Below are 16,377 nucleotides of genomic sequence, written 5' to 3'. Positions count from 1 at the left end.
TGCTTGTTGAAGTTTTCGATAATCATGGATTTATCGGTGGTGACCGTGTTACCTAGCCTCAGTGCAGTGGGCAGCTGGGAGGAGGTGCTCTTGTACTCCATGGACTTCACAGTGTCCCAGAACTTTTTGGAGTTGGAGCTACAGGATGCAAACTTCTGCCTGAAGAAGCTGGCCTTAGCTTTCCTGACTGACTGCGTGTATTGGTTCCTGACTTCCCTGAACAGTTGCATATCGCAGGGACTATTTGATGCTATTGCAGTCCGCCACAGGATGTTTTTGTGCTGGTCGAGGGCAGTCAGGTCTGGAGTGAACCAAGGGCTATATCTGTTCTTAGTTCTGCATTTTTTGAACGGAGCATGCTTATCTAAAATGGTGAGGAAGTTACTTTTAAAGAATGACCAGGCATCCTCAACTGACGGGATGAGGTCAATGTCCTTCCAGGATACCCGGGCCAGGTCGATTAGAAAGGCCTGCTCACAGAAGTGTTTTAGGGAGCGTTTGACAGTGATGAGGGATGGTCGTTTGACTGCGGCTCCGTAGCGGATACAGGCAATGAGGCAGTGATCGCTGAGATCCTGGTTGAAGACCATCCTCATCTCTCCCAAGTGGTCATTCTCTCTTTCTCCCCTTACCCATCTGTCTATCGCCTCCTTTGAATTCCATGCTGTCACAGTTACCAGCCCTTTCAAGCTTAACATCCTTATCATTTATCGCCCTCCACGTTCCCTCGGAGAGTTCATCAATGAGCTTGATGCCTTGATAAGCTCCTTTCCTGAGGACGGCTCACCTCTCACAGTTCTGGGCGACTTTAACCTCCCCACGTCTACCTTTGACTCATTCGTCTCTGCCTCCTTCTTTCCACTCCTCTCCTCTTTTGACCTCACCCTCTCACCTTCCCCCCCTACTCACAAGGCAGGCAATACGCTCGACCTCATCTTTACTAGATGCTGTTCTTCCACTAACCTCATTGCAACTCCCCTCCAAGTCTCCGACCACTACCTTGTATCCTTTTCCCTCTCGCTCTCATCCAACACTTCCCACACTGCCCCTACTCGGATGGTATCGCGCCGTCCCAACCTTCGCTCTCTCTCCCCCGCTACTCTCTCCTCTTCCATCCTATCATCTCTTCCCTCTGCTCAAACCTTCTCCAACCTATCTCCTGATTCTGCCTCCTCAACCCTCCTCTCCTCCCTTTCTGCATCCTTTGACTCTCTATGTCCCCTATCCTCCAGGCCGGCTCGGTCCTCCCCTCCCGCTCCGTGGCTCGACGACTCATTGCGAGCTCACAGAACAGGGCTCCGGGCAGCCGAGCGGAAATGGAGGAAAACTCGCCTCCCTGCGGACCTGGCATCCTTTCACTCCCTCCTCTCTACATTTTCCTCTTCTGTCTCTGCTGCTAAAGCCACTTTCTACCACTCTAAATTCCAAGCATCTGCCTCTAACCCTAGGAAGCTCTTTTCCACCTTCTCCTCCCTCCTGAATCCTCCTCCCCTCCCCCTCCTCCCTCTCTGCAGATGACTTCGTCAACCATTTTGAAAAGAAGGTCGACGACATCCGATCCTCGTTTGCTAAGTCAAACGACACAGCTGGTTCTGCTCACACTGCCCTACCCTGTGCTCTGACCTCTTTCTCCCCTCTCTCTCCAGATGAAATCTCGCGTCTTGTGACGGCCGGCCGCCCAACAACCTGCCCGCTTGACCCTATCCCCTCCTCTCTTCTCCAGACCATTTCCGGAGACCTTCTCCCTTACCTCACCTCGCTCATCAACTCATCCCTGACCGCTGGCTACGTCCCTTCCGTCTTCAAGAGAGCGAGAGTTGCACCCCTTCTGAAAAAACCTACACTCGATCCCTCCGATGTCAACAACTACAGACCAGTATCCCTTCTTTCTTTTCTCTCCAAAACTCTTGAACGTGCTGTCCTTGGCCAGCTCTCCCGCTATCTCTCTCAGAATGACCTTCTTGATCCAAATCAGTCAGGTTTCAAGACTAGTCATTCAACTGAGACTGCTCTTCTCTGTATCACGGAGGCGCTCCGCACTGCTAAAGCTAACTCTCTCTCCTCTGCTCTCATCCTTCTAGACCTATCGGCTGCCTTCGATACTGTGAACCATCAGATCCTCCTCTCCACCCTCTCCGAGTTGGGCATCTCCGGCGCGGCCCACGCTTGGATTGCGTCCTACCTGACAGGTCGCTCCTACCAGGTGGCGTGGCGAGAATCTGTCTCCTCACCACGCGCTCTCACCACTGGCGTCCCCAGGGCTCTGTTCTAGGCCCTCTCCTATTCTCGCTATACACCAAGTCACTTGGCTCTGTCATAACCTCACATGGTCTCTCCTATCATTGCTATGCAGACGACACACAATTAATCTTCTCCTTTCCCCCTTCTGATGACCAGGTGGCGAATCGCATCTCTGCATGTCTGGCAGACATATCAGTGTGGATGACGGATCACCACCTCAAGCTGAACCTCGGCAAGACGGAGCTGCTCTTCCTCCCGGGGAAGGACTGCCCGTTCCATGATCTCGCCATCACGGTTGACAACTCCATTGTGTCCTCCTCCCAGAGCGCTAAGAACCTTGGCGTGATCCTGGACAACACCCTGTCGTTCTCAACTAACATCAAGGCGGTGGCCCGTTCCTGTAGGTTCATGCTCTACAACATCCGCAGAGTACGACCCTGCCTCACACAGGAAGCGGCGCAGGTCCTAATCCAGGCACTTGTCATCTCCCGTCTGGATTACTGCAACTCGCTGTTGGCTGGGCTCCCTGCCTGTGCCATTAAACCCCTACAACTCATCCAGAACGCCGCAGCCCGTCTGGTGTTCAACCTTCCCAAGTTCTCTCACGTCACCCCGCTCCTCCGCTCCCTCCACTGGCTTCCAGTTGAAGCTCGCATCCGCTACAAGACCATGGTGCTTGCCTACGGAGCTGTGAGGGAAACGGCACCTCAGTACCTCCAGGCTCTGATCAGGCCCTACACCCAAACAAGGGCACTGCGTTCATCCACCTCTGGCCTGCTCGCCTCCCTACCACTGAGGAAGTACAGTTCCCGCGCAGCCCAGTCAAAACTGTTCGCTGCTCTGGCCCCCCAATGGTGGAACAAACTCCCTCACGACGCCAGGACAGCGGAGTCAATCACCACCTTCCGGAGACACCTAAAACCCCACCTCTTTAAGGAATACCTAGGATAGGATAAAGTAATCCTTCTCACCCCCCCCCCCCCTTAAAAGATTTAGATGCACTATTGTAAAGTGGCTGTTCCACTGGATGTCATAAGGTGAACACACCAATTTGTAAGTCGCTCTGGATAAGAGCGTCTGCTAAATGACTTAAATGTAATGTAAATGTAAGACAGCGGAGGTGTAATTGGAGGGCCAGTTGGTCAGGATGACGTCTATGAGGGTGCCCTTGTTTACAGATTTAGGTTTGTACCTGGTGGGTTCCTTGATGATTTGTGTGAGATTGAGGGCATCTATCTTAGATTGTAGGACTGCCGGGGTGTTAAGCATATCCCAGTTTAGGTCACCTAACAGAACAAACTCTGAAGCTAGATGGGTTGGCGATCAATTCACAAATGGTGTCCAGGGCACAGCTGGGTGCTGAGGGGGGTCGGTAGCAGGCGGCAACAGTGAGAGACTTATTTCTGGAGAGAGTAATTTTCAAAATTAGTAGTTCGAACTGTTTGGGTATGGACCTGGAAAGTATGACATTACTTTGCAGGCTGTCTCTGCAGTAGACTGCAACTCCTCCCCCTTTGGCAGTTCTATCTTGACGGAAGACGTTATAGTTGGGTATGGAAATCTCAGAATTTTTGGTGGCCTTCCTGAGCCAGGATTCAGACACGGCAAGGACATCAGGGTTAGCAGAGTGTGCTAAAGCAGTGAGTAAAACAAACTTAGGGAGGAGGCTTCTGATGTTGACATGCATGAATCCAAGGCTTTTTTGATCACAGAAGTCAACAAATGAGGGTGCCTGGGGACATGCAGGGCCTGAGTTTACCTCCACATCACCCGCGGAACAGAGGAGGAGTAGTATGAGGGTGCGGCTAAAGGCTATCAAAACTGGTCGCCTAGAGCGTTGGGGACAGAGAATAAAAGGAGCAGATTTCTGGGCATGGTAGAATATATTCAGGGCATAATGCGCAGACAGGGGTATGGTGGGGTGCGGGTACAGCGGAGGTAAGCCCAGGCACTGGGTGATGATGAGAGAGGTTGTATCTCTGGACATGCTGGTTGTAATGGGTGAGGTCACCGCATGTGTGGGAGGTGGGACAAAGGAGCTATCAGGGGTATGAAGAGTGGGACTAGGGGCTCCATTGTAAACTAAAACAATGATAACTAACCTGAACAACAGTATACAAGGCATATTGACATTTGAGAGAGACATACAGCGAGGCATACAGTAATCACAGGTGTTGAATTGGGAGAGCTAGCTAAAACAGTAGCTAAAACAGTAGGTGAGACAACAACAGCTAATTAGCTAGCACAACAACAGCAGGTAAAATGGCGTTGACTAGGCAGGGAGGGTCGGATTATCTACACACAGAGCCTGAGTGCGGCTGGGGCCGACAGATAAAACATAAACAAGCAGAATGGAGTACCGTGATTAATGGACAGTCCAGCATGCATCAGCTATATAGCCAAGTGATCAGTGTCCAGGGGGGCAGCGGTGGATGGGGCAGGGAAGCTGGACGGGCGAGTGTTATCCAGGTTTAAAAAACTGTCTGGCTGTGCAAAAGGTAAAAGCCGCTAGCAGTGGCTAACAATGACTAAATAGCTTGTTGCTAGTTAGCTGGTTAGCTTCTGGAGGTTCTTGAGTGTGTTCTAAAAATTAAAAATAATAGCGATTCCGTATCACATTGGGTGAGGCATGTTACCGGAAGGTATGAACAAATAAAAAATCGAAATGAGATAGAAAGTAAATATGGGTCCAGTGAGTGTTTGGGACCCGGCGATTCAGACGGTTAGCAGGCCTGTGCTAACAAGCTAACAGTTAGTAGGCCAGGGCTAAACAAGGTAGCAGTTAGCGGACCGGGGCTAAACAAGGTAGCAGTTAGCGGACCGGGGCTAAACAAGCTAGCAGTTAGCAGGCCGAATTAGCAAGCAAGGAGATAGCAAGGGATAGAAAGTTAGCCTTTGGGGGACGTCGCGATGGGGTGAGTCTGTTTATTCCTCTTCATGCGGTGACATCGATAGACCGGTCGTGGGTCCGGATATTGTAGCCCAGGAGTATGCTTCGGTGGTAGCACAGGAGCGCTGACCGGGCTAGCTTCAAGCTAAGTGGGTGGAAACGCTAGCCAGGAGTAATCATCCTGGGTTGCGGTTAGCTAGATAGCTAGTTGTGAAGAATCCAGCTGAAAATGTTCCGTTTGCGGTGGGAATCCGGGGATAAAAAATAATAGGTCCGTTATGCTCTGGTTAGAGTTGCGTTGTTCGAACTGGCGAGAGCTTTCCGAGCTAAAGGTTAGCTGATGACCGGTTAGCTGAAGACCGCTAGCAATGGTTTGCTGACTGATAGCTGGTAGCTAGCTGGCTAGCTTCAGTTGAGGGGTTCCGGATCCAAAGTAGATATAAATACTTTAGAAAAAAATAGCTACATTGGGTGAGGCGGGTTGCAGGAGAGTATTTAGAAGTTGAGGTTTAGCAAAATGTTTTAAAAGATATGCGAAGAAAAATATATATATATATTTTTTAACGATATACAAGGGACACGACACGACAAGACGTTCGACTGCTACGCCATCTTGTAAAGTACTTGAGTAAAAATACATGACATGTGGACACCTGCTTGTCGAACATCTATTTTCAAAATCATGGGTATTAATATGGAGTTGGTCCCCCCTTTGCTGCTATAACAGCCTCCACTCTTCAGGGAAGGCTTTCAAATAGATATTGGAGTATCCATTCAGCCACAAGAGCATTAGTGAGGTTGGGCACTGATGTTGCGTGATTACTCCTGGCTCGTAGTCGGCGTTCCAATTCATCCCAAAGGTGTTCGATGGGGTTGAGGTCAGAGCCTAGTGGCCAGTCAAGTTCTTCCACACCGATCTCGACAGACCATTTCTTTATGGACTTCGATTTTGGGGTGGCAATACGCTCTAGTGGTTAGAGCGTTGGACTATTAATCGAGAGGTTGCAAGTTCAAATCCCCGAGCTGACAAGGTACAAATCTGTCGTTCTGCCCCTGAACAGGTAGTTAACCAGGCACTGTTCCTAGGCCGTCATTGAAAATAAGAATTTGTTCTTAACTGACTTAACTGACGAAATAAAGGTTAAAAAAATAAAAATTGTGCATGGGGGAATTGTCATGCTGAAACAGGAAATGGCCTTACCCCAAACTGTTGCCACTAAATTATGTTTACTTTTGATGCTTAAGTATATTTTAAAACAAAATACTTATTTAGATAGGTAGCTTTCTATCCACAATATAGCATTTATATAGCATATAAAGCCATAACACATACTTTTTTTCAGCAACAGATTATGATCGATACTATCGAAAGCTGAAGTCTTAACAATACAGCCCCCACAATCTTCTTATTCATTTCTTTCATCCAATCATTGGTCTTTTGTGTTGGTGTGTCAGTGCTGTACACCGTTCTGTGCTGTACATGTTAAGCGACCTTCCCCATAAAGCATGCTGCTGTTAATCAGTTTGCAGTGAAATAAAATTGTATCTGGTCAAACATATAAACATATAAACAGCACAATGCTTGAAGCACAGCGAAGAGCTGCTGTCAAAATGCACGAAAGAGCTGTTTGAATGAATGCTTACGATCCTACTGCTGCCTACCACCGCTCAGTCAGACTGCTCTATCAAATATCAAATCATAGACTTAATTATAACATAATAACACACAGAAATACGAGCCTTAGGTCATTATGGTCGAATCTGGAAACTATCATCTCGAAAACAAAACGTTTATTCTTTCAGTGAAATACGGAACCGTTGCGTATTTTATCTAACGGGTGGCATCCCTAAGTCTAAATATTCCTGCTACATTGCACTATCTTCAATGTTATGTCATAAGTAAGTAAAATTCTGGCAAATTAGTTCGCAACGAGCCAGGCGGCCCAAACTGTTGCATATACCCTGACTCTGCGTGCAATGAACGCAAGAGAAGTGACACAATTTCACCTGTTTAATATTGCCTGCTAACCTGGATTTCTTTTAGCTAAATATGCAGGTTTAAAAATATATACTTCTGTGTATTGATTTTAAGAAAGGCATTGTTGTTTATGGGTAGGTACAGTCGTGCAACGATTGTGCTTTTTTTGCAAATGCGCTTTTGTTAAATCATCCCCCGTTTGGTGAAGTTGGTTGTCTTTGTTAGGAAGAAATAGTCTTAACACAGTTCGCAACGAACCAGGCGGCCCAAACTGCTGCATATACCCTGACTCTGTTGCAAGAGAAGTGACACCATTTCCCTAGTTAAAATAAATTAATGTTAGCAGGCAATATTAACTAAATATGCAGGTTTAAAAATATATACTTGTGTATTGATTTTAAGAAAGGCATTGATGTTTATGGTTAGGTAGACGTTGGAGCAACGACATTCCTTTTTCGCGAATGTGCACCGCATCGATTATATGCAACGCAGGACACGCTAGATAAACTAGTAATATCATCAACCATGTGTAGTTAACTAGTGATTATGATTGATTGATTGTTTTTTTATAAGATAAGTTTAATGCTAGCTAGCAACTTACCTTGGCTTCTACTGCATTCGTGTAACAGGCAGTCTCCTCGTGGAGTGCAATGTAAGGCAGATGGTTAGAGCGTTGGACTAGTTAACTGTAAGGTTGCAAGATTGAATCCCCGAGCTGACAAGGTACAAATCTGTCGTTCTGCCCCTGAACAAGGCAGTTAACCCACTGTTCCTAGGCCGTCATTGAAAATAAGAATGTGTTCTTAACTGACTTGCCTAGTTAAATAAAGGTGTAAAAAAAATAGGCCATATCGGTGTCCAAAAATACAGATTTCCGATTGTTTTACGAAAACTTGAAATCGGCCATCCCGATTAATCGGTCGACCTCTAGTCTTAGGATGGCGCTGTGATATAATGGTAGGGATTACCTGAGACAGCACTGATTTCTGCTGCTGTGGTGGAGGGAAGGCGATAGACTCATGAGGGCCTGGGCTGTGACTGTCAGAATAAGCAACTGTTTTATGCTGGAAGAGAGTCTGTGTTCCGCCGTAGTTGGGATTTATTCTGTCCTCACTGAAACAATCCCTCAGCTCCCAGAACCGGTCAAAATTGTAAATGAACGCCACTTCCACTGAGGCACAGTACATTTTCAGCCAGTGATATATTTGGAGGAGTCTGCTGATGCAGTTAGACCCATGGGTAATTTTTTATTTATTTAACCTTTTTATTTAACTACGCTAGTCAGTTAAGAACAAATTCTTATTTACAATGACGGCCTACCCCGGATGACGCTGTGCCAATTGTGCTTCTGTATTGTGGGAAGCTTCACTAAATTATCATGAATTTTCGCTCCAGGAAAGCACAAGGTTCTGGCATACTCAATAGCTACATGTCTTACCATGGAGCATCCCATGTTATGGGGGGTGGGGGTGCTGCTAGGAGTACTGTTGCCTATAGGGCCGTTGCGGGGATCGACAAGAGGGCCTCTGTTGGCTCGGTGGTCCGATGTCACGTTGGTATGGTGATCCTTTGTTGGGGACATCTTCTGGTCATCAAATTTTTTTTTCCCTATACGTTTGGTGATAACTGTTTTCCCCCCTCCCCGTCTTACAGCCGGGCGCCCACGGCGACATTCCATGACAGCAAGCACAGCATAGTTTACATGCACTACGAGCCCACCACAGGCTGGCTGCTGACCTCTGGGGCCGACAAAGTCGTCAAGGTGAGACAGACACGACCAGACACTTTGTATCTAATACAGGAGGATACATTTATGCAAAGTATTTTCTTGGGTGCATATATGTGTATGAAGGAGTCTGTTTTTTTATACAGCTTATGTTTGTGTGTGTGTCAACAGCTCTGGGACATGACTCCAGTGGTCTCCTGAGGGTCATCGTTGACAGGGAGCAACATGGAGCTCCATCCACCTATCAGGGTAGAGCTTACAGCCTGGTGGCTGTCATCCTGAGAGGAAGATGGAATGTCAACAAGAACAACCACCACCACAACAACAGCTAAACAACTTACAACAGCAGAGCAACATCCACAGAACCTAAAAACACCAGGCCTTTCTTGCCTGTCCTCGTCCCTCTTGGTGACTAAACGTGAAAAGCTTTACACTGGCTGCATAAATAATTCCCTATATTGTTTGGTTTATTATTATATTTATGACAATAGTTTTGTAGTAAAGGGAACTCAGTTTACCTACTGAACATCAAATACAGCTAGGTGGGCAAATATATAGCTTATATTGAAGTGCCTTCCTCTTATTTTCTTATAGCTTTCCCTCCAGTTAACAGAAAGAATGAACCAATAGTCCTAAAACAAATTGAAGCACGAAATGTACCTGGGTTGTGAATACCAGTTAGATATGTAACTTGTATGTACAGCAGCAAGATGGAATACTCTAACATATTCATGAAACTACAGAAGGTCCCAAAGTTGACCTTATAAGGCTCATTGGTTTGACTCTTTGTTTTTAACATTGTTCCAGTCTGCAGAGGGCAAAATACTACTGTTTCTAGGTGGATCATGTTTCAGTTGGTGTCAGGAGGGTCATAGCCTAATGTATGGGAATTAAGCTCTTACCCTACGAGCTACGAATCCTGCTTGTTTCCTGTTGTACCTGATAATTAATTGCAACCACCTGGTGTCCCAGGTCTAAATCAGTCCCTGATTATAGGGGAGCAATGAGGTCCAGAGGTGAATTTGAGGGTACTACTGTATAGCTTCTATGCTCTCTGAAAGTCATCACACATACACACACAGCTGGTGAACAAGTCTACATGTGGTATCTCACTGTCAGGTAATGGTTGACCGCCACAGATGTAGAGGACTTGGAGAAAGAAATGTTTTTCTTTTGTTTTATTTTTTTATGAATACTGTATTACAAACTGAAGTTCTAGTTTAGGCTTGCCAATTGAAATTGTAAATCATAAAGAACATGTTCATTACTTTACATTATTGTAGAGTTATTGAAATGTCACTTACTATACTTTTGTCTTCGGTAGTGGACTTAGGGTGGCAAAATTCCAGAAACATTCAATAAATTCCCTGGTTTTCCAGAAATAGTGGTTGGTCGTTGGATACCGGATTTCCTGCCTATTCCGGGAACCTTCCAACCGGAATTTCAGGAAAACCAGGGAATTTATTGAAAGTTCCAGAAATGTTGCAGCCTTACTTAAACATGATTCACTACTTGTAGTCTCTTCTATGTTATTTGCACTTCAGTTGTTACGGTTCAATTTCTCAGAGAACAAAATCATAACAAAGCACTTTTTATTGTCCAATACATACACTTACAATATGTTGTCTACAGACTCAAATGACACAGGGTTGTAGGCTGAAAATATTTATTTTCCATTGAGGTGAGGGGTATACCAGACTGGTGATGAGTTGTTAGTGGATGTGTGTGTCAAATGTATTGTGTTACGATGAGTTTATTTATTGCTGTGTGTGTGTTACTGTAGCCTCCAAGATAGACATCTCTCGTGTAATACACACACCATCAAGGTCATTATCATTGACTGATAGTGTGGCTATGAATCAGGACTTTTGTGTGATACATACAGTTTTTTACGCTTTAACATTCTCAAAGTGTATTGATGGTTATGATAGGTGTCATATCCTGGATATAACTACAGTTGTTCAAGTTAAGTTCATGCACATGATTTGTTTTCTAGGCAGAGCCACTATTGTAAAACCACAACAACCTGTCTGCATGTTTATATTTGTGTTATACAACCATAATTAGCCATGATACTTTTTCATGAATACTAGCATGTTGATTAATCCGTCACACATATCTTGGGCCTAAGCGAATACATATCTACTGGTGGAGAATGGCTGTATGGGGCTCTAATGCTATTTACTGTAGTGGTCAATCACTGACTTGAGAATTACACTATTCCTATCCGTTTCCTCATTTAATGACCTCTGTACAGTTATCATTGTTGGGAGGCAAAAAGGTATGAGTTCCATGTTGATTCATAAACCAAGACTGATTTACAATATCTGAATGACTGCTGATATGATTTGAAATACGTTTTTCGTGTTATGTTTTTATGTAACCTGGATACCAGTCTCTTTCTCTGCTTTCATCAGCATGTTATCATTGGCAACACTAGTGTTACTAAATGGATGAACTGTCAGTCTGTCACCTAGGCATACCGGTTTTATGTGATGCAGTATGATTCTCACAGGTTGGTGCTGTACTGTGTGTATGTAACCCAGGGGGGTTTATCACAAAGCGGGATCTGGAATCAGAAAATCAAGAGCTATAGTATATCTGTTTATCAAAGCAAGGTAGCTAACTCCTTAATCCTGCTCTGTGCCATTTCCCTCCGGTCTTAATGTGCAGTTTGTCCAAGCAGCAGATTATTGGAGATTTTCTAGTCGTTAAGAATATCATTCCTACATGTCTCATCCTAAAGCTGATCTGGGTACAGGTCATCTGAGTAGAGATGTGTGCTCTTATCATTCTATCATTTTATTTCCCCTTGTTGTACTGCAGCTGATGTACTCATGTTTGTATTTCATAAAATGTATATGAGGTGACAAAGACAGGATGTCTCTTCATGTGAATGCCTAGTATTCATGTAGAGATTCAGCTGAATTCTTCATTTAAAACAAGTTGTTCAGCTCATCAGCTCTCTCCATTGTTCAATCTGTCAATAAATCACGCTTTGTCCAGAAAGTCAATGCAAGGTTATTCAAACAGCAATCACAATGAGTTACAAATCGTCAAACTTATTTGCTGACGAGATGTTAGGAGAGAAAAAACAATAGTATTGGAGCTAAAGTTTTACTGTAGTCCTCTAACAGAAAAATACAAAACATAAAGAATTGTATTTTTCATCTAATCTAAGAGTGTCGGTTATTATCAATTTTATTTATTTAACCTTTATTTAACTAGGCAAGTCTGTTAATAACAAATTCTTATTTATGACGGCCTACCCCGGCCAAACCCAGATGACGCTGGGCCAATTGTGCGCCTCCCAAGGGACTCCCATTCACAGCCGGTTGTGATACAGCCTGGAATCGAGCCAGGGTCTGTAGTGATGCCTCTAGCATTGAGATGCAGTGCCTTATACCGCTGAGCCAATATAAGTTTATTTAAAAAAAAATCTGTATGAAAAATGTAGTGCTATAAACTGAAGAACATTCTCAAATGAAGTGAGGCTTTTACTTTAGCCCCAGTGTACCTCATCAGTGATTGGTTCAGTAGCTGCAACAGTGTGATAGATCAACAAGTTTGGTGTTTATATTGATGTGGATATTTCTTAGCAATAACAATTGTGAGCATCAATTGGAGGTTTTCAACAGTGCAAATTCAAAAGTGTTTGGGGCGGTGGGAGGGCCAGTAACATCCGTTTGTCTGAGCCAGGGGTAATGCCATTGACAACTGCTCCTGTTTTGAGTTTGGGAGTAGAGGATCTGACCTGCGACTTTAACACAAGCGCATTGAGTTCCTCACAGGCTTTCCTATATAGTTGAAGTAGTTACCAAAGCCATTGCTTACACCCTCCACGATACCCTGTGCTCTTTCTCTGTGAAGCCCTTAGCCAACAGCTTCTCCTGCTCCTGGAGAATGCTATCTATCGCTGTCTCCAACTTCTGTTGCTTCTCCTTCGCCTCCTGGCCCATCTCAGCCTAGAATCACAGAGGAACAACACAATACAGACATCCTGGTTATGGATTCCCTCAGTTACCTCCCTCAGTTACTACAATCTGTGGTTATAGTAACATTAAATATATACAATTTTATTTTAGGAGACATGGTATACTATAGGTTTCCAGTGTCCATCCATACCTCAAGCTGACGGATGCCCTCTCCCCCTCTCCTGAATAAGTTTCTCTAATTGTTGCTGTTTCTCTGCCTCCACCTTCACTTCTGTTCAGCCAGGGCACTCTTGCTCCTCTTTGTCAGAAAAGACAGGAGCCAATGGCTATTTCTCGAGTGCAAACTGATTGATTATTAATCTGAAAACGATTTGAATACCAAATTGTGGCCGTTATCTGAGATTAAAGTAAGAAGAATGTCAAGCCACAAAGGCATGATGTGCAGATGTGAGTCAATTACAGACTACTACTACTTACTTACATAAACAGATAAAAAATGTATTCAAAACAATTTATTCATAAACTGATATGCATTTTACATACAACTTCAGAGATTGGTCAAATATTTTCTAATTATAATGAGCTCCAAAGGTATTGATACAGTGACACATTTGTTGTTGTTTTGGCTCTCTACTCCAACACTTTGTATTTTAAATGATACAGTGACTATGATTTTAAAGTGCAGACTGAGATTTTATTTGAGGGTAAATTACAGCAATTTTTGTACATAGTTCCCCCATTTTAGGGGACCAAAAGTATTTAGGGAAGACATAGCATGACTCACTACATAACCTCACACTCAACGTTAACAAAACTTAAGGAGATGATTGTGGACTTCAGGAAACAGCAGAGGGAACACCCCCCTATCCTCATCGATGGAACAGTAGTGGAGAGGGTAGTAAGTTAAGTTCCTCGGTGTACACATCACAGACAAACTGAATTGGTCCACCCACACAGACAGCATCGTGAAGAAGGCGCAGCAGCGCCTCTTCAACCTCAGGAGGCTGAAGAAATTCGGCTTGTCACCAAAAGCACTCACAAACTTCTACAGATGCACAATCGAGAGCATCCTGTCGGGCTGTATCACCGCCTGGTACGGCAACTGCTCCGCCCACAACCGTAAGGCTCTCCAGAGGGTAGTGAGGTCTGCACAACGCATCACCGGGGGCAAACTACCTGCCCTCCAGGACACCTACACCACCCGATGTCACAGGAAGGCCATAAAGATCATCAAGGACAACAACCACCCGAGCCACTGCCTGTTCACCCCGCTATCGTCCAGAAGGCGAGGTCAGTACAGGTGCATCAAAGCTGGGACCGAGAGACTGAAAAACAGCTTCTATCTCAAGGCCATCAGACTGTTAAACAGCCGCCACTAACATTGAGTGGCTGCTGCCAATACACTGACTCAACTCCAGCCACTTTAATAATGGGAATTGATGTAAAATATATCACTAGCCACTTTAAACAATGCTACTTAATATAATGTTTACATACCCTACATTATTTCTCATATGTATACATATATACTGTACTTTATATCATCTACTGCATCTTTATGTAATACATGTATCACTAGCCACTTTAAACTATGCCACTTTGTTTACATACTCATCTCATATGTATATACTGTACTCGATACCATCTACTGCATCTTGCCTATGCCGCTCTGTACCATCACTCATTCATATATCTTTATGTACATATTCTTTATTCCTTTACACTTGTGTGTATAAGGTAGTAGTTGTGGAATTGTTAGGTTAGGTTATTACTGGATTGTCGGAACTAGAAGCACAAGCATTTCGCTACACTCGAATTAACATCTGCTAACCATGTGTATGTGACAAATAAAATTTGATTTGATTTGATTTACATCAAGCTTGTGACTCAGCAAATGTATCCAACACATGTGTAGTTTGTTTTGGTTGTGTTTCAGATTATTTTCTGTCCAGTAGAATGTAATTGTATGTCATTTTGGAGTCACTTATTGTAAATAAGAATTGAGTATGTTTCTAAACTTCAACATTAATGTGGATGCTACCATGATTACATATAATCCTGAATGAATCGAGGTTAGCCGTCATAGGAGTATGCTATTTGTGCATTTAACTTTCTCACTCATCATTAAGGATTACCCCTAATCATGGTAGCATCCACATTGATGTAGAAGTGTTTAGAAACATTTTATTTCAGCTCATGAAACATGGGACCAAAACTTTGTGTTGCGTTTAATATTTTTGTTTAGTATATGTGCCCGACCGCCTTGATTCGGTCTTATGTAGCAAATGTTTAAATGTTTTTTTTTTTACATTGGATAAAAGCAGACACACACACTGCATTTGAGGAACAATTGGAAAGTAATTCTGATTTGAAAGTTCACTTTTGAGAAAATGGCCTTGAATGTTTTGGTACTTCAATAAAAATATTGAACCTTTATTTAACTAGGCAAGTCACCTCTTGGGGACACACGTTCCCATTTAGGAACCCCCCCCACACCCCTTGACATTTTAAACTATAAATGTAATAACATGTACAGTGGGGCAAAAAAGTATTTAGTCAGCCACCAATTGTGCAAGTTCTCCCACTTAAAAAGATGAGAGGCCTGTAATTTTCATCATAGGTACACTTCAACTATGACAGACAAAATGAGAAAAAAAATCCAGAAAACCACATTGTAGGATTTTTAATTAATTAATTTGCAAATTATGGTGGAAAATAAGTATTTGGTCACCTACAAACAAGCAAGATTTCTGGCTCTCACAGACCTGTAACTTCTTCTTTAAGGGGCTCCTCTTGTCCTCCACTTGTTACCTGTATTAATGGCACCTGTTTGAACTTGTTAGTAAACTGGAACAAAGTATCGTTGTCTGGCAAATATTGCATATCTAATAAGATGAAGTATCATACAAACTCATTCATAGAATCTACCCTGTAAAGACCTTTATTATTCACAGATTCAAAATAGCTATCGATTACAAATGTGTATTTTGTGGTTGTGACCCAGAGACTCGACCATTTATTTTGGGACTGTTCTTATGTCAGAAGATTTTGGAGTGAGAAGACTTTATTTTAAAATAAACTACTATTAATGTTAATTTGAAAGACTGATATTATGTTTTATTTTGATCTAAACGATATGGACGATTTAACTTTCATTGTGAATTTGTTTAGTTTTCATGGCAGATTCTTTATCCATAAAATAAAGTGGGCGGAGAAGATAATTGAAATATCACTGAAATTATCTTTAACTTCTTAGGGCTGAGATCGCTAACGGGATCGATATGACAACAACCAGTGAAAGTGCAGGGCGCCAAATTCAAAACAGAAATCCCATAATTAAGATTCTTCAAACATAGAAGTATTTCACACCATTTTAAAGATACACTTCTTGTTAATCCCACCACAGTGTCCAATTTCAAATAGGTTTTACGGCGAAAGCACCACAAACTATTATGTTAGGTCAGAGCCAAGTCACAGAAAAACACAGCCATTTTTCCAGCCAAAGAGAGGAGTCACAAAAATCAGAAATAGAGATAGAATTAATCACTAACCTTTGATGATATTCATCAGATGACACTCATAGGACTTCATGTTACACAATACATGT

General features: G+C 43.4%; 1 protein-coding gene across 1 annotated transcript in view; it reads left to right on the top strand.

The window, feature by feature from the left end:
* The window catches only part of LOC115111669 (WD repeat and FYVE domain-containing protein 2), a 45,244-nt gene extending 33,400 nt beyond the window's left edge, over positions 1-11,844 (top strand). Inside the window, exons 11-12 of the mRNA XM_029637993.2 lie at positions 8,763-8,871; positions 9,007-11,844. Coding sequence (XP_029493853.1) covers positions 8,763-8,871; positions 9,007-9,036 — 139 coding nt within the window. The 3' untranslated portion in view covers positions 9,037-11,844. The remainder of the gene's footprint in view (positions 1-8,762; positions 8,872-9,006) is intronic.
* The last annotated feature ends 4,533 nt before the right edge of the window (positions 11,845-16,377 follow it).

This window comes from Oncorhynchus nerka, linkage group LG3 (genome assembly GCF_034236695.1).
Source record: "Oncorhynchus nerka isolate Pitt River linkage group LG3, Oner_Uvic_2.0, whole genome shotgun sequence".
NCBI lineage: Eukaryota > Metazoa > Chordata > Actinopteri > Salmoniformes > Salmonidae > Oncorhynchus > Oncorhynchus nerka.
Note: the sequence above shows the minus strand (reverse complement) of the source record. Positions and strands in the feature narration are given on the sequence as shown.